The 23,999-nt window shown below is 45.7% G+C and overlaps 1 protein-coding gene across 1 annotated transcript; it reads left to right on the plus strand.

Annotated features, from left to right (window-relative positions):
* Positions 21,764–22,889, plus strand: LOC8066737. Its single transcript, XM_002439474.2, has one exon. It carries the CDS (start codon positions 21,940–21,942, stop codon positions 22,729–22,731), a length of 792 nt encoding a protein of 263 aa, XP_002439519.1. The 5' UTR covers positions 21,764–21,939; the 3' UTR covers positions 22,732–22,889.

Genomic DNA, 23,999 nt, shown 5'->3' on the forward strand with positions numbered 1-23,999 from the left:
ACGATCTTGGTTGTATGCGATGTGTGGTTTGAAATCCTTCGAGATTTCACGGACTACCGGGATTATATGGGCTTAAGCGTGATGGTTCGACTATGCAAATGGTCACTATTAGGCTTAATCTCTTATAATTTGGTCGGTTCTGTTACAGCTGGCATCGGAGCAAGGTTTAGCGAGTTACTGTTCATAAGTACGTTTTAAACAAAAGTCTAAACCGGTTTAGTAAAAGATTTAATTAATTAATTAATAATGATCAAGGTGTTAAACTAAGTTTTGGGAAAATTATCTAGTGTGCCATGGTCATATCCTTTATGCCCAGTTAAGGACTCTAAGGTGGCTAGCTAAGTACTGACTTGGGGGTTAATGCATCATATTTTTATTTCGTCGCTCATACGGCGTGCAATAGTATGAGTGCCATTCATTTGAGTGGTAATGTATGGATCAATTCTTCCTCTACGCCATGGTAAGTGGGAGTTGTGAGAGCATGATCGGATACACTGCCGGTCTAGGGAAGTGTTGTCAGGTGCTGTGTCATGCACACATGTTGGTGTGTCTTGGGAACAGTACCGCATGCTGGGAATTCCGTCCTGAGAGGCGATGCCGTCATTAGGGCGATGATGTGGGTAGTGACACGTCACATGCATGGACGTGTATAGTTTTAAATTTTGTTCTGCACGATCATACTGTGGGTGGGCTGAAATGAGTTTTCTGCAGGTACCCTAACCACGTTCTCGCTTAGAACGCTAGTTACGTTATGAGCGAACGTTGTATGCCACCGCGTATACCGCTTAGTGTTAACCTTTGTTTTCTAAGTTTGTGAGATCGTAAGTTCGTACATGCATCATGTGCATTTCATATCATTGCTTACTTTCCCCCTTAATTTAATCTGTCCCAATTTTAAATGAAATAAATAAAGGTAATCCTCGCTCTTACCCACGGTATTCCATTTGCAGCAGATGGCACGCACTAGGCTCACCGCTCGCAAGTCCACTGGTGGGCGGGCCCCTCGCCGTCCGTTGGCAGCTAGGAGCTCGCGACATAAGAGCAAGTTCCTAGAGGAGTTTGGGATGCCCACCTTGCTTTGGAGGGTGCTCAGTTCGATGGGGTATCCCGAAGGAAGGGAGCCTCGCTACTATTGGGATAAGGAGCCGCTTGGTGACGAGACCCTGGTGGGGATCGAGGTAGTTGTCCCTACCAGTGGAGGAGACCCTGCTTGGGGCGGTTGGGTGTACGAGTCCCGAGGTGTCACGCCTTTCCACGGTGCCAGCAGGGCAGCTTTCGCAGTTTTGAGGGACCTCATGGAGAGGTTTCCACAGGAGCTGGCCCACGCCTTCGCTGGGGTGTTTCCCCGGGGTGACCCTTACACTTCGGTGTGGGATCAGTCCGAGGTGAATGCTCTAGAGAGGAGTGCGGATGAGGACCAGCACAGTGACAGTGCAGCTATGAGTGCCATGTACGCGTTGATGAAGACCTATGGAGGCCTGGAGCGTTGTTTGGGTCGCTTGTCCGGGTCTCTTCTCACCGTCCAGGATGAGAAGCGTCAGTTGCAGCGTGAGTTTGACTCTGAGGTTGAGAGGCTACACGCAGAGTTGGCTCGTGTGACCAGAGAGAGAGACCAGGCAGTCCAGAAGAACAGTGAGCTGAGTCAGGACCTGCTTGCAGTGCGGGAGCAGAAGGATAGGGTGACCACTGCTCACAGGAACTGCGAGCGCATGCTAGTCCATGTGCTTGGACAGAGGAATGAAGCCTGGCACGAGGAGGACAATTTGAGGGCCCGACAGCTGGAGCTAGAGTAGCAGCTAGCTAATGCCGAAGAGTACAATGAGAACTTGCATGAGGAGATCCACCAGCTGCATAACCAGCTCCACCCTCACCACCTGCCTGGAGCAGCGGAGCTAGACTCTGAGGACGAGATGGACGCGGATCCCGAGATAGGAGCAGCTGCTAGTGGTGACGAGGATGAGGATGGCTCTGGCATGGACAGTGATCATAGCGACTAGATGCTAGGGCTCTAGAGCTAGTCCTTCTCCTTTTGTGTTGTATGTTGCATGGCATGTCGTGTACTTTGGATCTGAGCTATGTAAGACCTTACGAGATATGTTGAAAGTCCAGTGTATGTATGCTGGCAAATTGGATGTACGCGAACCTTGTTGCGTGAATGTTAAGTAATCTGTTAGTGATGTTGTGCGTGGATGATGAGTTGTTGTGCCTTTGTTTATTGTGTGAATTTATTCCCTCAGTAAATTCAGTATGGCACGATTTTACACATTTTCTACCGGTTGATAGCAACTCCTAACGATTGCTTATCATTGGCGTATGCAGATGGTGCAAACACGTGGCGGGGGTAACAGCAATCCGGGTCTTGGAGCAGGTACATCCGGAGGTGGGGCTCAACGGAATGAGGACCGAGCACCAACACCACTACCACCACCTCCCCCGTACACTGCGGATGTGTTTTTCGCGCAGTTTCTGGGGAGCCAACGCAACATGGAACAGATGCAGCGCAACATGGAAGAAGCTTTGCGCAACATAGCTGACAACACCCATCGTGGAGATAATCAGGGTGGCCGGGAGGTCAACCAGTATAGTTCATTCAAGGACTTCATGGATACCAAGCCACCAATCTTTAAGGAGGCCTTGGAACCGCTCGAAGCAGATGAGTGGATCAACACCATGGAGCAGAAGTTTCGTCTTCTCCGAATGACAGAAGAACTCAAGACTGAGTATGCAGCACATCAGTTGCAAGGACCTGCTGGGATTTGGTGGTCCCATCACCGTACCACCTACCCAGAGGGGACACCAATCACCTGGAACCGCTTCACCACTGCTTTCCGGGGAAATTACATTCCTCCTGGTGTGGTTGAAATGAAGGTTGGGGAGTTCATGAAGCTGTCCAAAGGGACGAAGTCTGTGAAGGAGTATCTACGCGCTTTCAACAATCTCGCTCGCTATGCCCCTGAGTTTGTGAACACGGAGGCTAAGAAGATTGCTAGTTTCCAGAGAGGCTTGAATCCAAAGATGCTGAAGACCATGGGTACATGGGCCAGGGCTACTTTCAATGCCTATATCAGTGACTGTCTGACCCAAGAGAACAATAACAACAACTATAGTGCATCCAAGTCACGTAAAAGGGCTTTTGAAGCAGGATCATCCCAGTCCAGGGCACCAGTGGCAGGGCGATAGCAGTATCGTCCTCCTGCCCCGGGTGCTAGGTTCCGACCACCGCAGAGAAGGAACACTGGGCATCCAACCCAGCAGAAGCCGTACAAGGTGGCGATAGCTCCTGCCAAGCCAAAGGCAATTCAAGCCGCAGCACCTGCCGCCAACAATGCGCCCAAGGGTCCATGCTATAACTGCCACAAGATGGGGCACTTTGCTAAGGAATGTCCCTACCCCAAAAGGCAGCAGCCAACCTATCCAGCTCGTGTGCATCATACCTCGATTGAGGAAATCCCGGAAGGAGAACCGGTAACAGCTGGTATGTTTTCTGTCAACCAACATCTTGCAGTTGTTTTGTTTGATTCTGGATCATCGCATTCATTCATGAGCAAAGCATTTGCACAAAAGCATAATCAACCAGTTATAGATCTGGGCTATGGCTACCGCATCAGCTCAGCAGGGGCAGATGTATTGACCAATAGAGTGGTCCGAGGGGCAACCCTGGATGTAAGTGGCCGAGTTTTTCGGGTAAATCTAGTGGTCATGCCTGGGTTAGTTTTGGATGTTATCATGGGCATGAACTGGATGAGAGAATGGGATGCTGTCATAGATACTGGAAAGAGGATGTTATCTCTCAGAGAACCACATGGCAGTAACTCTTTTCAAGTACCTCTGCCCCGTCGTCTTGACTTTGCTAGCATCTCCTGTGCTACGCACGTGGTCCCTTTACCACAGATTCCAGTAGTCTGTGAGTTCCCTGATGTGTTTCCCGAGGAGTTACCAGGACTTCCCCCAGATAGGGAGGTAGAGTTTGCAATCGAGTTGATACCAGGTACAGCACCAATATCTAGAAGGCCGTACCGGATGCCACCAAACGAACTCACAGAGCTGAAGAAGCAACTGAAGAAGTTACTAGAAAAAGGGTTCATCCGGCCAAGCTCGTCGGAATGGGGTTGTCCAGCGTTGTTTGTGAAAAAGAAGGATCAGTCGTTGCGCATGTGCGTGGACTATCGTCCACTCAATGCAGTGACAATCAAAAATAAGTATCCCTTGCCAAGGATTGATTCCTGTTTGATCAGTTATCCAAGGCAAGAGTGTTTTCTAAGATAGATTTGAGATCTGGGTATCACCAAATCAAGATTCGTCCGCAAGATATCCCGAAGACTGCTTTTTCCACCAGGTATGGGTTGTACAAGTATCTTGTCATGTCCTTTGGGGTGACAAATGCTCCTGCATACTTTATGTATCTGATGAATTCAGTCTTTATGCCGGAATTGGATAAGTTTGTTGTAGTGTTTATCGATGATATCCTGGTGTATTCAGAAAATGAGCAAGATCACGCCGAGCATCTGAGAATCGTGCTGACACGGTTACGAGAGCATCAGCTATATGCCAAGTTCAGCAAGTGTGAGTTCTGGTTAAAGAAAGTTCCTTTCCTAGGGCACATTCCGTCTAGAGAAGGAATTGCTGTGGATCCATCAAAAGTGCAGGAAGTCATGGACTGGAAGGCACCAACTTCGGTCTCGGAAGTTAGAAGTTTTCTTGGTCTGGCCGGGTATTATCGTCGTTTTATACCTGACTTCTCCAAGATTGCTAAGCCAATGACAAGTTTGCTACAAAAGGACCATAAGTTTGTCTGGACGGAAGGGTGTGAGTTAGCCTTCCGCACCTTGCGAAAGTTGCTAACCACTGCTCCCGTTCTGGCACAACCTAATATAGAGAAGCCTTTTGATGTGTTTTGTGACGCATCGAAGAGTGGCCTGGGGTGTGTGTTGATGCAAGATGGCAGGGTGATAGCTTATGCTTCCCGACAGTTGAGAAAGCATGAAGTCAACTATCCAACGCACGACCTTGAGTTAGCAGCAGTGGTACATGCTTTGAAGATCTGGAGACATTATCTGCTAGGAAATAAGTGTCACATTTACACCGATCACAAGAGTTTGAAGTACATCTTCACTCAGTCCGAGCTGAATATGAGGCAACGACGGTGGTTAGAGCTAATCAAGGATTATGATTTGGAAGTTCACTATCATCCAGGCAAAGCTAATGTGGTCGCAGATGCCTTGAGTCGCAAACCGCACTATCAAATGGTTCAACCGTTGTTTGAAGATGGGTTCAATCTTATGCATCCTGAGGTCTTATGTCATATACAACTCAGTTGTTCACTCGAGAGTCAAGTCATTGAAGGCCAGAAAACAGACAAGGGTATTTTCCACATCAAAGAGAAGATCAAAGATGACCCAAAGACTCAGTTTCGGGTTGATGAGAAGGGGGTACTGTGGTTTCAACAGCGGTTAGTGGTCCCGAAAGATCGGGAGTTGAAGAATCGCATCATGGATGAAGCCCATCTCTCTAAGCTTTCTATTCATCCTGGCAGCAGCAAAATGTATCAAGATCTAAGGCCCCACTTTTGGTGGACCAAGATGAAGAAAGAAATAGCCGCTTATGTGGCCCGTTGTGACACGTGTTGCAGAGCTAAGGCCATCCATATGAAACCTGCAGGTCTGTTACAACCGTTATCAGTTCCGGAGTGGAAATGGGAAGAGGTCAGTATGGACTTTATCACCGGCTTACCGACAACCAGGAAGGGGAATGACTCGATTTGGGTAATCATAGATCGATTAACCAAGTCGGCTCATTTCATTCCAGTCAAGAACACATACAGACCTCCCGAGTATGCTGATATATATGGCTGAGATCGTCAAGTTGCATGGTATCCCCAAAATCATCATATCGGATAGAGGACCGCAGTTCACTGCTCACTTCTGGGAGCGCATGCATAAGAGTTTGGGGACCAGTTTGATAAGAAGCACGGCGTATCATCCCCAGACTTCAGGCCAAACAGAGAGGCTAAACCAAGTGTTAGAAGATATGCTGAGGGCCTGTGTGCTATCGTCCAAGGGATCGTGGGAATCATGGTTACCTTTGGCTGAGTTCTCATACAATAATAGTTATCAAGAGAGCATCAAGATGGCCCCGTTCGAAGCTTTGTATGGGCAGAGATGTCGAACTCCGTTAAACTGGGTGGAACCTGGTGAAAGGAGATACTATGGTATCGACTTTGTGAATGATGCCGAGAAAAAGGTGTAGATTATACGCAACATACAAAGCTTCGAAAAAGGTGTAGATTATACGCAACATATGCAAGCAGCGCAATCACGACAGAAGAGTTATGCTGACAAGAGGAGAATGCCGCTTGAGTTCAAAGTAGGCGACTATGTGTATCTCAAGGTTACGCCAATGAAGAAAATTCAACGTTTCTGAGTTCGAAGCAAGCTTGCACCCCGATATGTGGGACCATACCCAGTGCTAGAAAGGAAAGGCCCAGTGGCCTACAAGATTCAGTTACCTGAAGAGATGAGCTCGATCTTCCCGGTCTTCCATGTGTCTCAACTGCGGAAATGTCTGAAAGTACCGGAGCAAAGAATTGAACCTCGAGGAATCAAGATAAAAGCAGACCTAGAGTACAAAGAGCAGCCAGTGGGGATTGTGGATACCAAGGAGCGAGTAACCCGAAACAGAGTTGTTCGAACATACAAAGTGGTGTGGAGTCATCATGACGATAGGGATGCCACTTGGGAAATAGAGGATTACTTAAAAGCAGTTTATCCAAAATTTCATAAGAAATGGTTAGTAACCCCAAAATCTCGGGACGAGATTTCCCTAAGTGGGGAAGGGCTGTAACACCCTAGGTGTTAAGCATGCACTTAGCCTTGGCAAAGCAATGCATAAGCATCCTCATCAATCATAAGCATCATGAGCATGTCATTCTCTTCAAGTATGATTTTATGTGCATCATTTCATGAGTTTTAAACATGTTAAAATGTGATGCTTGCTTTAAAAATTGAGAAATAGTCAAACTAGGTTGGTTTATGTGTAAGAAGAATTAAGAACATTTTTGTGCAATTTTTGGAGCTATGGAATTTGAGAAATGGAATTTATACAAAAATATCCAAAAATAATTTATTTAAAACCTAGAATTGAGTTTTAACTTGTAATTCAAATTCTGTTTGGAATTTGGTCTTGCTTGTTAAGGCAAAGCTGTAGAGTTTTTGTTTTGGAACAACTTTGTTTTTGGGAGCAAGAGGTGAAAATGATTTTAAATTGGTCCAAATGAATTTAGAAAGAATTTGAGAAAAGAATTTCAAAAAAAAAAAGAGAAAGGGGGCAGGCGCTGCTGGGCCGACCCGCCTCCCTTCTGGCCCAGCTGGGCAGCGCGGCCCGCTCCCCTCCTCTCTCTCCCGCACGCGCGGCGCCCGCCTTGCTCCACCCGGCGCCGGCCACGTGGCGGCCGTACGCCGGCGTTGGGCGCGCCGCGGCCGGCCTCCAACCCCCCCTGGTCGGGACGCCGGCGCAGGCTCCCAGGCCACTCCCTCCATTCTGTCTCCCCCGCGCCCTCCTTCTCCTTCCTCCTCCGCTCGCACCGCGCAGCAGCAGCCGCTCCTCCGCGCGCCATTGCCGGAGAGAGCTCCGCCGCTCGTCGCCGGCCACACCAGAGCCTCAAGCTCGACGCCGAGAGCACCAGGGCACTCGCCGTCGCTAGGGTAAGCTCGTGCGAACGTTCTACCGAGGTGAGAGTCCGTCGAGCGCCGTGAATCGCTCGCCGGAGTCACCCCGAGCTTGCCGGAGTACTCCGCCGCGACGGATCTAGCGTTTCTCTGCCTCTTTTCGCTCGTTCTCTATTGCGCTATGTCGGTAGGAAGGTGAGGAAGCTCGGAGAGGCGTTTGCGCACGCTCTACCGCGCCGGAGCAGCCTGGCCACGGCGAACAGCGCCGCCGTGCCGCCATGCATGCTCGCCGGAGGTGTTCTGGCCGTCCTCTGGTCGATCCAAGGGTACCGCTGGGTGCGTCTTGCTGCGGGGAGCACGTTGGTGCTCACCCCATGGCCGGAGACCTCACCGCCGGCGAGATCCGCTCGTCGGAGGTGAGCTTCCTCTCGGTCTCGCTGACTGGTGGGGTCGGGGACCCACTGTCAGTCGCAGGGGTACCCCGGTGGGTGTAGATCTGGGTGTGCGTAGCATTTTTCATCAGTTTTCTTGAAAAAGTGTTTTCCAGAAATTGATTTAAAGTTTGTAAAATCTATATCTTGAGTTCTACAGCTCCAAATTGAATGAAATAAATTTGGGTGTGCTCTATATTTCCAGATCTACAGTTTGATGTAATTGCATGTCATGTTGGAGTAACTTTTCTGTGTGAATATATTTTATCCATGATTTTGTTAAACTTGGAAAATGCATAGTAAATAAAATATGGCTCAGAAAAATGTGAAACTTGATTTGTTGGCTTTGCATGTGTGTTTGCTCACTGGGAAAAAGTGGGTACATATTATTTGGTGTATAAATGAATTTATGGTAATTTAAATGCTTGCATGGCAGTGATTTATGATTTTTAATAATTAATTGTTCATGCAATAAATCTGGAAAATTTTGTGGGTGTTTCTTATGATATTATGCAAATTGTAAAAATATGAAATCTGTTGTTTAACACTTGTATCCTAGTAGAGTGATTTTACTTGCCTTATTAATTAATCTTGTAATTTTTTTTGTGGCTCAAAATAAGTATCCAAAAATCATGAATAATTTACAGTAGACTTTATGCTTAGCTGGTAGTCTCCTGTAATTTTTGTGGAATTTATTGATGAGCAGAATTGCATTTGATTTTTAATGGGCTTAGAAATGAATAAAGAAAACTATGAAGGGTGTATATATATAGGTTGAATGGAATAAGTTGGGTTTGGTGTATCTTTGAAGCATCATGGGGGTCGCTGGTTGCATTTGAAAAATATCTGTAGAAGAGAATGCAACAGATGCTTAATTTAGTTATTGTTCCCGGATGATGTTGACTACCTTGTAATAAGCATGACCAAGTGCATCACCTATGCATCATAACATGACTCCTTTGACACTCTCTCTTACAAGCATCCACTCGGGCATCTCACACTCCACTCATGAGCATATATGCGTCATACAGGCTCGCAGGAGAACGAAGTGGGACCCGAGGAACCCGAGGAGATACAGGAGCAGGAACCTTCGGAAGCACATGAACCCGGAGAGGAATTGCAAGAGTGTCCGGATCACCGACCAAGCACGTTTGAGAAAGGCAAGCCCCGGAGCATTCTAAGTCTCCCTATTCTCGCTAACTTATATAAAGTGCTATACTTGTTCTACTATAGTGCATATTAAGTGATAGGAGTTGCCTGATACCGTTGCTGCATGAGTACTCCTTGTTATTCCTACTCATTCAACTACCTTGTCCTATGTAGATAGGCACGGAGTCTGTGCTTAGCTTGCTTAGTTCGGTAGAAGTCGGGTGATTCCCTGTCACCTGCGAGACATAGGTGGATACCTGCTTGTTTAAGCATTGGTTGCTCGGAGAAAAGCATAACCAAGTGTGGAATGAATTTGGAGACCGGGCAGGGTCTTATGGTGGGTTGACCATGGTGCCCCTGCCTGTGTCGATTAAGGACCGATCGTTGACGGCCCTCTTGTCATGTTGAACGCATGCCCCACACTTAGCTGGAAGGATAAGTCGTTCCGACCGCGAAGCCTGAACACTATCCGGGCCGGGAATCGAGCCGCCATGCGCTGTATTGGTGGTGGTTGAGGAGAACGACGAGGGCGCGGCGCGCAACCTTGGTATACCTTGGATACCTCGGTCGCCGGAACGGTCCTCGGGTACTGGCGGTGCCTGCCGAACCCGCGAATTGGTCCTGGATAGTGTAATACGGTGATCTGTAGCTCACTTGATCAGTGAGTGTGGTTTGTGTGGGGAATACCTCGCCAGCTGGTTAGAAATCGTTTCGAATCGCCATCGCTCCTGGATAGTGAGCACTTGACATGAGCTTCGTCCTCGTAGTAAGGACTATGGAACACTCGGGTTATAATGATGAATGGTTTAAGAAATGCTATGATGAGGTACTATCATAGTCTCATACTTGCTTGTAATAGCACAGGAGCGAACCTAGATAATAGGTAATGATACTTTCAACTTGAGCAGATTAAAAGAAGAAAAGATTTATGTAGGTTAGGGTAATAAAACCTTGCGGTCTTTGTAAAATGGTTGTCAGCTACCCCACTAAATAGTCTTCATGATCCTTGATGAGTCTTTATTTTAAGTTTATGGCGGGTAAGTCTAGCTGAGTACCTTCTCGTACTCAGGGTTCTATTCCCATGTTGTTTTGCAGATGGTCACATGTACTATGGTTATTGCATCCTCTGTCTGTACCCAGCTATGGGTGATGACTAGACCAAGGGCGATGGTCACTCTGTCTCTTCCTTTGCTTTTGTGGGAATGACCAAACTATGGCACGGTATCAGACTTATCGTGTGTGTTGTAATTTCGAACTATGAAGCTTCCGCTACTTGAAGAACTTGGTTTGTAATAACTTAAGTACTCCGATGTGTTTCATGAATGTTGAAATCTGAATGTACTTATGGATGGCGGCCGCTAAACTTATTACGATCTTGGCTGTATGCGATGTGTGGTTTGAAATCCTTCGAGATTTCACGGACTACCGGGATTATATGGGCTTAAGCGTGATGGTTCGACTATGCAAATGGTCACTATTAGGCTTAATCTCTTATAATTTGGTCGGTTCTGTTACAGTTGTGATGCGGATCTCGGCGGCGGCTTTGGCGAAATTCGACGCAGCGGCTGCGGCTCGGGATGAGTTAGGCGATTGCGGGGCTTCGGGCAGTATATAAAGGGCCAGAGGCCGACAGGGTAGGGACTGCTCGCCCGAAACACGCGTGCGGTTGCGGTTCGGCTCGTGTCCGGCTCGGACACGAGGTGGAAGACAGGACCGACAGGTGGGGCCCGCTTGGCAGTGGCACGGGGTGCGGGTCCGCCTTGTCAGCGGCTGCTGCGAGAAGGGAGGAGGCGCGCGGTGCTGGCTGGGCCGTGCTGGCGCTTGGGCCGCGGCGAGAAAGAAAGGGGAAGGGGGAAAGCAGGCCGCGGGGGGAGGAAAGAAGTGGGCCGAGCCCGAGACAAGGAGGGGAAGAGGAAATCTTTTCCTTTTTATTTTTCCAGCTTTTACTCAAACCTTTTGAAAAGAAATTGTAAATCCAATTTGAATTGAAAGAACTCCACTCAACCAAAATATATGCAGCAGCATGAATGCACATACATGTGTCTAGACCTTATAGTGGATTTTATTTCAATAAAATTTATTTTCCTACTATTTCTTAGTGCCCACATCAAATAATTAAATCAATTAGCCTATTTGGAAAAAAGTGAAATTTTTAGGGTGTTACAATTCTACCCCCCTTAAAATGAATCTCGTCCTCAAGATTCGGTTGGTGCTAACTCAAACAACTGAGGGTATGATTTTCTTAAATCTTCTTCTCTTTCCCAGGTAGCCTCTTCCTCGAGTATATCTATTCCACTGCACTCTACACATTCTGATGACCCGACTCCTAGTGACTCTTTCTGCTGTTTCCAAAATTCGAACTGGATAATCTTCATAAGTAAGATCCTCTTTAAAAGTTAATTCCTCTATCGATATCTGGTCTTCTGGCACCCGCAAGCATTTCTTAAGCTGTGACACGTGGAAGACATCATGCACTCCCTTTAAACATTCAGGCAATTCCAACTGGTATGCTACTTCACCTCGTCTATCCAACACTTTGAAAGGCCCAATATACCTTGGTGCTAACTTCCATTTCATGTTAAACCTTCTCACACTTTGCATAGGAGACACCTTCAAATACACATAGTCTCCTATTTCAAAAGCCAACTCTCTTCTTCGTGTATCAGCATAACTCTTTTGTCGGGACTGTGCTGCCCTCAAGTTCTCTCTAATTATTCTCACTTGCTGTTCTGCATCCCGTAACACATCTGGTCCAAACACCTGTGTTTCTCCCGCTCGATTCCAAAACAACGGGGTTCTACACTTCCGTCCATACAAGGCTTCAAATGGTGCCATCTGGAGACTTTTCTGGTAGCTGTTGTTGTATGAAAACTCTGCATATGGCAAACTCTTATCCCAACTCGTTCCATACTGCAAAGCACATGCCCTCAGCATATATTCCAAGATTTGGTTAGTCCTCTCAGTCTGCCCATCGGTCTGAGGATGGTATGCTGTACTAAAATTCAGCTTTGTCCCCAGAGACTCATGCACTTTTTGCCAAAAGTGAGACGTAAACTGGGTACCTCGATCAGAAACTATCTTTTTGGGGACCCCATGTAAGCACACTATTCTTTCCATGTACAACTCAGCCAATTTTGGTCCACTATATTTGGTCTTGACCGGGATAAAATGAGCGACCTTAGTCAACCGATCTACTATTACCCATAGAGTCATAACCTTTCTGAGTGCGGGGTAATCCCACTATGAAGTCCATACCAACTTCCTCCCACTTCCACTCAGGGATCTTCATTGGTTGCAACAATCCTGCCGGTCTCTGATGTTCTGCTTTGACTCGTTGGCAAGTATCACATAAAGCGACATACTCAGCAACATCTCTCTTTAAGCCATACCACCAATACTTTTCTTTTAGGTCCAGGTACATCTTAGTGCTGCCTAGGTGTATAGAATAAGCGGACTCGTGTGCTTCTCGCAGAATTGCCTCTCTAATAGACCGATCCTCAGGCACACATAGCGTTTTTCCAAACCATAGCGTCCCATTATCATCCATCCGGAATCCTGGTGCCTTTCCGATCACTATGTTTTCAGCTATCTCCTTCAGCTTTTCATCCTGCAACTGATCCTTTCGTATTTCTTGCTCCAAGGTAGGTTCTATTACTAACTCAACTGCATTAATAACAAAACCCAGGTTCAAATGTGAAATTTCAGCACACAACTCTTCAGCCATAGAGGCTATTTGCACCTCGTTGGCATAGCTCTTCCTGCTTAGGGCGTCGGCAACCACATTTGCTTTCCCAGGGTGGTAGTGTACCTCCAAATCATAGTCCTTGATCAGCTCTAACCACCGACGTTGCCTCAAATTCAGATCTGACTGTGTGAATATATACTTCAAACTCTTATGGTCCGTGTATATGTCACTCTTATGACCGATAAGATAGTGCCTCCAGATTTTCAAGGCATGAACCACTACAGCTAACTCCAAGTCATGAGTAGGATAATTCAACTCATGCTTCCTCAACTGTTGGGATGCATATGCCACTACTCTTCCTTCTTGCATAAGAACACACCCAAGTCCTAGACGGGATGCATCACAATATATGGAGAAACTCTTGCTTAGATCTGGCAGTACTAACACTGGGGCTGTAGTCAACCTCTTCTTCAACTCCTCGAAATTTTCTTGACACTTATCAGACCACACAAACTTGGCGTTTTTCTCAAGCAGGGCTATCATCGGTTTGGCAAGCTTAGAGAATCCCTCAATAAACCTTCGGTAATAACCAACCAATCCCAAGAAACAGCGGATTCCACTCACATCTGTAGGTGGTTTCCAATCGAGCACATCCTTCACCTTGCCTGGATCCACCGCTATTCCTCCATTAGAGACAACATGGCCCAGAAAGGAAACTTCTTTCAACCAAAACTTGCACTTACTTCGTTTAGAATATAACTTGTGTTCCCGAAGTTTCTGCAAGACTAACCTCAAATGCTCAGCATGCTCTCGCTCAATCTTGGAGAATACCAATTTGTCATCAATAAACACCACCACAAACTTATCAAGAAATTCCATGAACACCTTATTCATCAGATACATAAAGTAGGCAGGAGCATAGGTCAGACCGAAAGACATCACTGTGTACTCATACAAACCATACCGGGTCGTGAAATGCTGTCTTTGGTATATCAGTGGCACGAATCTTCAGCTGATGGTACCCAAAGCGAAGATCAATCTTGGAAAACACATAAGCACCTCTCAACTAATCAAACAAATCATCAATTCTAGGCAATGAATATTTATTCTTGATTGTGACCTCACTGAGTGACCGGTAATCTACACACATCCTCTGTGTGCCATCTTTCTTGTCGACAAAAATCACTGGTGCTTCCCAAGGTGAAGAGCTAGGACAAATGAAACCTTTTCCCTGCAACTCCTTTATTTGTTTCTTAAGTTCTTCTTATTCTTTAACCCCCATTCTATATGGACATTTAGCTATAGGTGCAGTGCCAGGTAATAATTCAATAATAAACTCAATGTCACGGTCGGGTGGTATACGTGGCAAATCATCGGGGAACACGTCTGGGAACTCATCAACAACCAAGCCCTCCTGATTGACACTGTTATCAAGCTGGTTGACTGTAGCTGTCGGCTGAGGCTGAACTGCAACTTCCACACAGATCCTGTCCCCTTTTGGTGTTGTTAGGGCAACTGCCTTTCCTTTACACTAAATTGAAGCATCTTGTTGTTTCATCCAATCCATTCCCAGAATCACATCTATACCAGATGCTCGCAACACAATCAGGCTTATCTTGAACTCTACCCCCCTTAGGTTTAAAGTAAGTGGGAGGCAACTATAAGCAGCTTGCATACTTCCCCCGGTGAATTTACTAATATGGGATTCTTCATGGCACATAAGGGTAAGCTATGTATTCTAACAAATGCTTGTGATATGAAAGTATGCGAAGCTCCAGAATAAAAAAGAATAGATGTGGGGATAGAGTTGACTTCGAACATACCGAGCATAACTTCCGGTTCCTGCTGTGCTGTCTCAGAGGACATATGGTTCACCCTTCCAGTATTGGGAGCTGACTTCTGGTGGCTATTTTGCTTCTGGGGGGTCTGCTGATTTTGCTTTTTAGGGCAGTGATATGACAGGTGACCCTTTTTACCACAGCGGAAACACTTGTTGGGGGTGTTAGGGGCACTAGTCTTCATTGGGGTGTTGCTGGGCGTACCCTGGCGTGATGTCTGCTGATTACCCTGCTGCTGATTCTGCTGATACTGCGGGCGCTGCTGGAACTGATTGCGCTGGGGGTACTGACCACGATTCCCACTGTGAAGGTGGTCCCTGGTACCTTTGCTGCGAGCCTTGCTGCTGGTTGGTGCGAGGACGAGTATTGCTTCCAGAGGCCTGTCCCTGCATCCTCTTCCTTTTAGCGTCCATCTCCTTACGCTTGTTATCCACTACGATAGCACGGTTCACAAGCGTCTGGTAATTGGGGTATTCATTGGACATCAGTTGGAGTTGGAGCCCATCGTACAATCCCTTCAGAAAGAGGCGTTGTTTATCAGCATCATTAGCCACCTCATTGGGAGCATAGCGCGACAACTGAGCGAACTTGTCCCTGTACTCTGGAACTGTCATAGATCCCTGCTTCAAATTCCGGAACTCCTCTGCCTTCAATTCTATTAACCCTTCTGGTATGTGGTAGGACCTAAAGTTCTCCTTGAACTCCAGCCATGTGATAGCAGGTGCATTGGGAGGTCGTCCATACTCAAACGACTCCCACCATGTCTGAGCTTCTCCCTGAAGTTGTCCAGATGCGAACAACACCTTCTGCCTATCATCACAATGCGCTATGTTGAGTTGCTTCTCCACTGCTCGAAGCCAGTCATCTACCTCTAGTGGATCAGTAGCATGTGTGAACACAGAGGGATGACCTTTCAAGAATTCACCCCGCTTATCACGCGGTGGTGCCCCTCCGATTGGATGATTCTGTTGGTTGTTCACTAGGGCTTCCATAAGCTGCGTCTGGACTGCTAGTAACTGCTCGATGGTGGCGGGTGGGTTGAGTGGCACACCCCTTCCATGTCCTCTACCTGTTGGCGGCATCTGTCATAACATTGAAACCTTAGAATCTCCCAAAATATAGACTTTCAAGTTCAAGTTTTAAATTCTGAAAACTTTCTGAGTGAGTCCAGTGCCAGCAGTTCAGTAAAACGATCATAACTTGAGATATGGAAGTCCAACAGAGGCGAAACTTTGATGGTTGGAAAGATTAAGAAATTGTCTACAACTTTTATTTAGAGCACAAATTCAGATCTGGACATTAAATAAGCCATAAACTGTCTCCAAACGAAACTGTTCCAGAACTCAAACTGCACAGGAACCTCTGTTTTCAACATTCATATCTCTCGGCTCAGATCAGATAAAAAGGTGATTCCAGTGGCATTGGAAAGATGCTTAAGTCTAGTTATTCCCATAAAATTGTCATAATTTTTGGTCGAACTGATTTTTCTCGGTAAAATTATTAAGACAGATAGGTTTAAAGAAACAAAACAGGAAAGACAGATTTGCCAACCTAACTATTTGTTCATTAAACCTTAATCCTTAATAACCAAAACTATGGAACTTGTAGACATGCCTACAATGTCCCAGCACTCATTACAAAGATCCAACTCACTCATAAACATAATAACAAGCAACTAAGCATGACAAAAGCACACCACACTAACTTGACTCGACTCACTTGCGCTTCTAGCGGCTTATTACAAACTAGGGACTTCCAACACTATGGACGTGGTTCATAGTCATGCTTCCCATAGATCTTGGGCTGTCCTTCCCTCTCACGATGATCGTCAATCATCTTGTAGCACCTCTTGAGAGCCTTTCCCTGTGCTATCACCATGTCTTGCAATTTCAGATGCTTTTCCACCATCTCGTGAGCAAAGTACACCATCACTCGGGAGACTGGGTCCAAATCTGTTGGCTCCAGCATTCCCCATCCTTGTTTCGGGTCCAGGCGGGGTAGATAACGGTGTATGTCCCACCGCATGTTATCGAAATGTTGCTCACGGAGGAACAAACATGCTGTGAAAGCTGCTTCCTCCATGCTCTCTTCCATAGAAGCTCTATGTCCATCATGACGGTAGCCCCTGTCCTTCAAGTATGCATCTTTCTCCACATCCTTGGGAAAAATCAGCACCTTGGACTTCCAGTAAGTGTTCTCCAGGGGATGCGTGTACTCAATGCATGAATACTCCACTACTGCATCCCGGTCAGAGAAGTAATTCTCCAACATTCCCACCAGCCGGTGATGCGACGGAGCGTTGCACGAAGCCTTGTGGTACACCTTTCTAGTCCACCCTATGGGAGGGGACTCATCATCTTCAGCAGGTCCATCTTGTGGCGGTGATGGGGGTTGACCTCCTCTGGGAGCACCTTCTTCTTCATCATCAGAAATGAGTATGACCTCCTGGGGCTCCTCCTGTGGTTCAGACTCCACTTGCGATAGCTCTGGCTCAGATGCTTGATCTGAAGGTGGTGGGGTCTCCTCATGTTCCGATGAACTCTCCTCTTGTGGCTCCATAGGCTCGTATTGGTAACGAGGTGGGTGGTACCCTCCAGTAGAGATACGAGTGGTCATGTTGGCACGAACCATCTATAGAATAGACCGGAGAGAAGTTAGATTAGAATCAATAATTTCATAATAGAGTGAGATGGTAGAAGCATAAAAGTTTTAGCAAATATCAAGAGCAAGATGGTAAGCATGAATATAGAGAAGAAAAGACAACTAAAACGACCATTTCTATCTAGGCTTGCGTCCTACAGTCAACACGGCTCTGATACCAATTTGTCACACCCAATTTTAAGGATAAAATTGAATGCAAAACCTTATGTGTGCCCAGAGATCAATCACACATAAGCCGACAAATTATAGGGAGTATCATCACAAGTGTTTATTACATAACGATATAACTCAGAGTCTTTCCATAAATATAGCGGAAAATAAAAGATAACTCTCGCATGGAAGCTCCAACACACAGGCACGTCAACTGGTTGACCACAAGTCTAGAAATCCTCAGGGAAGTACTGATAGTAGTCATTACCCATGCCATCTGTTACCCATCCGGGATTTTTATCCAAATAAAGAAAATAAACAAGTGTAAGTACACCTCGTACTTAACAAGTATAATAGGGGGTTCATGAGGCTCAAAGGTTAGACACTTGTTCAACTGCATGTAGCTTTTAGTTGTCACAATTTTAGCATATGAGTAGCGTCAAGTTGTCAAGTCCCGAAGTAAACTCATGATCAGGTAAAGTGAATAAAGAATAGCATAAACAACATATTAACAATAATAACATTTAATGAATTGCCATTAGTGTTCATTTATTTTGTATTGGTCCAAGGCCACTCGTGACCGTGAGCACGGCTGATAAATCAGTTTTACACTCTACAGAGGTTGTACAATTTCACCGTGAGTCGTGATTTACCCTTTCGCCCGACGTGATCAGCCCCTTAGCCCACTCCCAAGGAAGACCGGCAGGGTTCACTATGAAGCCTTTTAAAGGTTTGTCTAACAAGTTAGGGCCGCTAGGTTTCGTTAGTCAGTCCGTGTGACTCACCCGCAGGAATCCACGGTCTGCTATCCCCCACTTGCGCCACAAGGGTAACCACTAACAAGCTATAAAAGGTCCTCATACTGAGCTAAAGCCAGAGCCATGTAGCCCTCACAGTTGTACTGTATGTCCCGGATGGTCAGATACAGATAAGTCCTTATGGAGAGAAACTAGAGCACCATAAGATAGCCCAATGCTCCAGCACTCTTTTCCCAACGTTGCTAAAAAGTCATCTTTTAATGTTTATTGCATAATCCTTTAATCAATTTACAAGATCATGGTTTAGTGGAGCACTAGCATAAGTTACCCAATGTATAACCATAGGTGACAAGGTATAAGATCAATACTAGGAAATCCTTATCAAGGAGACACATGCAATATGAATTAAGTGATTAACGTTATTAGGAAACAAGGATGATCCCATGCTATACTTGCCTTGATCACACTGGTCCTGCTGATCCTGCTCGTAGAAGTACTCTTGTTCACCCACGAACTGCTCACCGTTTAATCGTAATCACCACATTAACAGCAATCATCCAGAGACAATCATACAAAGCAATCAAGCCTATTATTAGAACAGTACACCAACAGTAATAAATAAAGATAAAAAGTTTATAAAACGAATCTACATCGCTCTACGATCACACAGACGTAAAGTTCACAAAAATCGGAGTTATAACGAAGAAGTTATGACTTTCCTAAGATTTCCTTTGATAAAATAATTAATTAAATAGGATCACGAAAATAAAAAGTTTCGAATTTGTAAAGCAGTGAGACTATCATGTAGATCTTGTGATTACGAATCTAACGCAAGTTGAACGGATCAAAACGGAGTTAAAACGGATATTTTATGAGCAAAATAGATTCAATGGCAAAACTGTAAATCTGAGAAACTGTTTTTGAACTGTGTGGTGGAAAAATACGTTTTCAGACTTGGAAGGCGTAAACGGAGAAAGCGTAAACGGACCGTGGGTTTATACTTTAAAAACCTCGGGGGTTTTTCTGCAAAACGAACAGCCGAAGGGGTATCCTTCGCTGACAGCTGTTGGATCTCGATTCTCAGGCCGAGATTAGATTGGGGTGGGGGAGGGGAGCTGGCCGGCCGGAGATGGACAGAACGCGGCGGCTCCATGGTCGACGTCGGCCGGAGTTGGCCATGCCGGGGCTAGAAAGCGGTAGAGAATAGACCGAGTACATCGGGACGCTTAGAAGCTTGTCGCGAACTCACCTGAGGCAAGAATCGGAGCAAGGAGTGGGCGGCTACAGCTTGCGGCGATGATCGGTGGACGGCGAACCTGGAGAGAAGTTCGGCGATCGTTAGCGTTGAGCACGGTGCATAAAATCGAAATAAGAGAGTTCCGGCGACTTCGCAAGGCGATTCCGAAGCTCGGCAATCTGCTCACGATGCTCGGGACGCGCTGCAACGACGGATTGGTTGTGATGCGGATCTCGGCGGCGGCTTTGGTGAAATTCGACGCGGCGGCTGCGGCTCGGGATGACTTAGGCGATTGAGGGGCTTCGGGCAGTATATAAAGGGCCAGAGGCCGACGGGGTAGGGACTGCTCGCGCGAAACACGCGCGCGGTTGCGGTTCGGCTCGTGTCCGGCTCGGACACGAGGTGGAAGACAGGAGCGACAGGTGGGGCCCGCTTGGCAGTGGCACGGGGTGCGGGTAAGCGGCTACTGCGAGAAGGGAGGAGGCGCACGGCGCTGGCTGGGCCGTGCTGGCGCTTGGGCCGCGGCGAGAAAGAAAGGGGAAGGGGGAAAGCAGGCCGCGGGGGGAGGAAAGAAGTGGGCCGAGCCCGAGACAAGGAGGGGAAGAGGAAATCTTTTCCTTTTTATTTTTCCAGCTTTTACTCAAACCTTTTGAAAAGAATTTGTAAAACCAATTTGAATTGAAAGAACTCCACTCAACCAAAATATATGCAGCAGCATGAATGCACATACATGTGTCTAGACCTTATAGTGGATTTTATTTCAATAAAATTTATTTTCCTACTATTTCTCAGTGTCCACATCAAATAATTAAATCAATTAGCCTATTTGGAAAAAAGTGAAATTTTTAGGGTGTTACATCACGTCCTGTTAGGATGTAAGGTAGGAAATATTGTGCCAGGGTAAAGCATCCTCTATTGTGTCTCTTTTTCTTAGGTGCTCCCCTTAGAACAATAGTTACACAGCTTACCACAGTTTAGAGGAACACTGACGAAGGAATTCACTCTATATCGCTTATATCTCACTATCTTGTCTTGCAGCTCAGGGGTAAAGTATAGATTTGGCTTAGTCAGATACATGTTTTCTCCTAGTGGATAAATAAATAATGGTACTCTAAATTATCTCCCGGGTACAGTGCTCACCGATATTTGTACGATTGCGGATTACTTTTCTGTGTGCCTATCTAATATATATCAATAGTGGAGTTTGTTGGAATATGATCCGAATTATAAAGTGAGTACTATATGGATACATGGCTCACGGTTCGGGTTATGTTTATTAGTAGATTTGTTTCTTATTTGACTACAGTCAGTCCGTCCTATAAATACATCTACAAGCCGTATGGGAAGAGTTGAGAGAGATAACTCATTATTCCTTGCGTTTTGTAAACACTCATTATATAATGAAGAACGCTAATTGGTGCCTGTGGTTTTTTCTCGCAAGGGTTTTCCATGTAAAAATTTGTGTCTCATGTTCGATCTATTATTACATTATTTCATAACAGTGTGGAAGGGCGGTGATGTTGATCGCTAAGTGCCGTGTTGGTTGTTGACTTGTTGCCTCACTGTTGAGCATCAATAGACAAATGGAGGCAGTTGTGCCGAGGGCGCTCGTGAGGATTGGAAGTTGCTAGGGCTTGGGAGGACCGGAGTCCTCCGATCAAACACACTACACTTGCCGTGGCGACTAAGTGCCGACATTCAATGTGAGAATTGAGAATGTAGTATGATTTTTGCATCCCGTATTGAGACTTGAGAGTGTGCTTTTAATGGCAGAGATAGTGTGTCGAATGATGTTTTGGACGTTCGGGGTAAAGTTCCTCCATCATCTGTTCAGTACAAAGAATTGGCATGTGTTAGATGATTTTCCGAACCCATACAAGGGACGAGACATGGAGTCCTCAGAGTGGTTTGCATTTTGCAATTTGTTCATTTCTTTATAGTATAATAATAGGAGTAGATGGATATATACGTAACATTAGTATAAGATATCGTTTATAACTTTGTATATTTGTGAGCACACTATATGGATATCATTTACTACTGAATATTTGGCAATCTCACTCTGCCAAATGGGTCGTACCCATTTTTTAAACCCAAATTAATGTCAGCGTTTATTTACCACAAACCATTTCCTCATCTGATCGCAAATCATATCGTGCTGGGTTTCTATAAGCCCACATAAAAACATAATCCACCTAGATATAAGATATCAGAGGATCTGATCGAATCTGGCGTATTTTGTCCCTCTTCATTCATTTTATTTATTTCACCGACTCGCACTCTTGCATCTCCTTCCATTGTTTGTTGTGACTTCCTCGGAGAGAGAGAGAGAGAGAGAGAGAGAGAGAGAGAGAGAGAGAGAGAGAATGCAGAGGTCTCTCTGGAGACACACCTTTTCGTCCCCTGCCTGTGTCCACGCAATCGAAAGTTCCGACGATGGCTCTCGCCGCTCCACCATGCCATCAACAAACAACGAAGAGCCAGAGCCACGCAAGAAGATGAACAAGAAGGTAATGAAGTTACTTACCCTGCCCTTGAAGCACAGTCGACAGCGCATCCCCCTAGTGTTGAGATCGTTCTCTTGGGGTGCCACTACTGCCAAGAAGGACGATCCCAGCCAAAACAAAAAGAAAAATGATGGAGTCGTCTGTGACCGTGAGCGTGTGGACAGCGATGCGGATACGTTCGTGTCCGCCAACAGCTCCGAGCTGCGCTCCTTCTCCACGGGCGTCGACGTCGACGACTTTGAGCCCCCGTCGTTTCGGCTCAGCCCGCCACCGCCCATCTTCCCAACCGGCAGTATTGAACGCCCTCCCCCTGCCTCTCCCATGAAGATCGTCCGGAAGCTTCCATTCGGGTACGTTATTGGCCGTCAGTTGGATACCCCAGTGCCATCACCGCCGCCGTCTGCTGTGACAGCGCTGTCAAGAAAATTCAAGACGGCGATGCTATTGATGGCTTGGCGGCACCTCCGGTCGAGATCGCGGATGGTCAAGAAGAATGTTGGCCGTGCTTTCAAACAAGTATGTCAGCGAGGCAGGCGTGAACGTGTAGAAGAAACCCATGGTTGTGGCAATGACGATGAAGATGTGTTCTGGAAGAAGGACGTGAAGGGACTTCGCTGCAGGCGGGTGCAGGACGACGACGTTCCATACTGAATGGACGGGGACGTGTGGGTCTCGGGCGCTTCTATCAATTGGGGTTTTCACCGTTCACGTTAACCCACATGATTTCTAGGGGTGTGGATGAAAAATAGAAATTAGGACACCAGGATGTATGAAAAAAGAAAACTTGCTACATGCTTATCTGGTATATGTGTTAATTCATGATGTTCCAGAACAAGTTTCTAGAATTTTTCATTCCAGTTTGTATGTTATTTCGCAGTTGGCACTACTATTCTCTAACTCGATTTGTGTCAAAGAAACATATAAAATGCGATCGTCTATGCCAGTAGGCAGTAGTCACTGCTAAAAAAAATTCCAGAGAGGATCAAGATTGATTCCAGCGACGGTTTTGAAACATCTCGAAGTAAGCATTTGTAGAAATAATGTATTTCTAGACAATGTCATGCAACTAACCCTGGAAATGAATTTCTAAGGGAGCAAGGGCAGATCATGTCTTCATGAATCTAGTAATTGCGTTCAATCTGATTGCATGTAGGTTGGCGAAATTGTAGGTACCATCTGGCTTCACTGCTAACTTAGCATCTACAGTGTACTATGAGTGTAATTTGGTATGGGTTTTAGAATATCTGCATTGAGCATTGATTAAGTGTCATAATTTTAAGATGATTTCAGGTAACACTCTTGTATAACCAACACTAGTACAAGTAAATTGTTAATTTTGCGATTTATTATTTGTATTCGAGTCATATCAAATTTTTGTTCTTGCCTCACTATAAAACAATTGTAAACTTTAATTATCCTTCACTAGTACACAGATGCTCTAAGCTGGACGGGGGCAAAAACTTTGCACAGGCGGTTTTAGTTATAATGCGCATCTGTTGTAAAATTGTACGGCAAGAATTAAAAACCGCCTGTGTAAATAGGTCTATACAGGCGGTTCACATAAGAAAACTGTCTGTGTTAATGTTCCATTTACACAGGCGGTTCTGTTATGTGAACTTCCTGTGTTAATCGATTGACACAGGCGGTTGTAAATAGAGCATTAACATAGGCGGTTTTCTTATGTGAACAGTATGTGTTAATTGATTTACAGAGGCAATTTCTTGTAACACCCAAAATCAGATTTTTAATTAATAGTATTTCATTTGATTTAATTAAGCATTTTTGGTGGGCATTTAATCTAGTAAATAAATATTTTTGTTAAAATTAAAATTTATCATAAGTTTAGAAACATGGTTGTGCATTCATGCTGGAATTTATTTATTTATTTACTTGCTTGTTTGTTTATTCTCTATGTATTT

This window comes from Sorghum bicolor, chromosome 9 (genome assembly GCF_000003195.3).
Source record: "Sorghum bicolor cultivar BTx623 chromosome 9, Sorghum_bicolor_NCBIv3, whole genome shotgun sequence".
In the NCBI taxonomy this organism is placed as follows: domain Eukaryota; kingdom Viridiplantae; phylum Streptophyta; class Magnoliopsida; order Poales; family Poaceae; genus Sorghum; species Sorghum bicolor.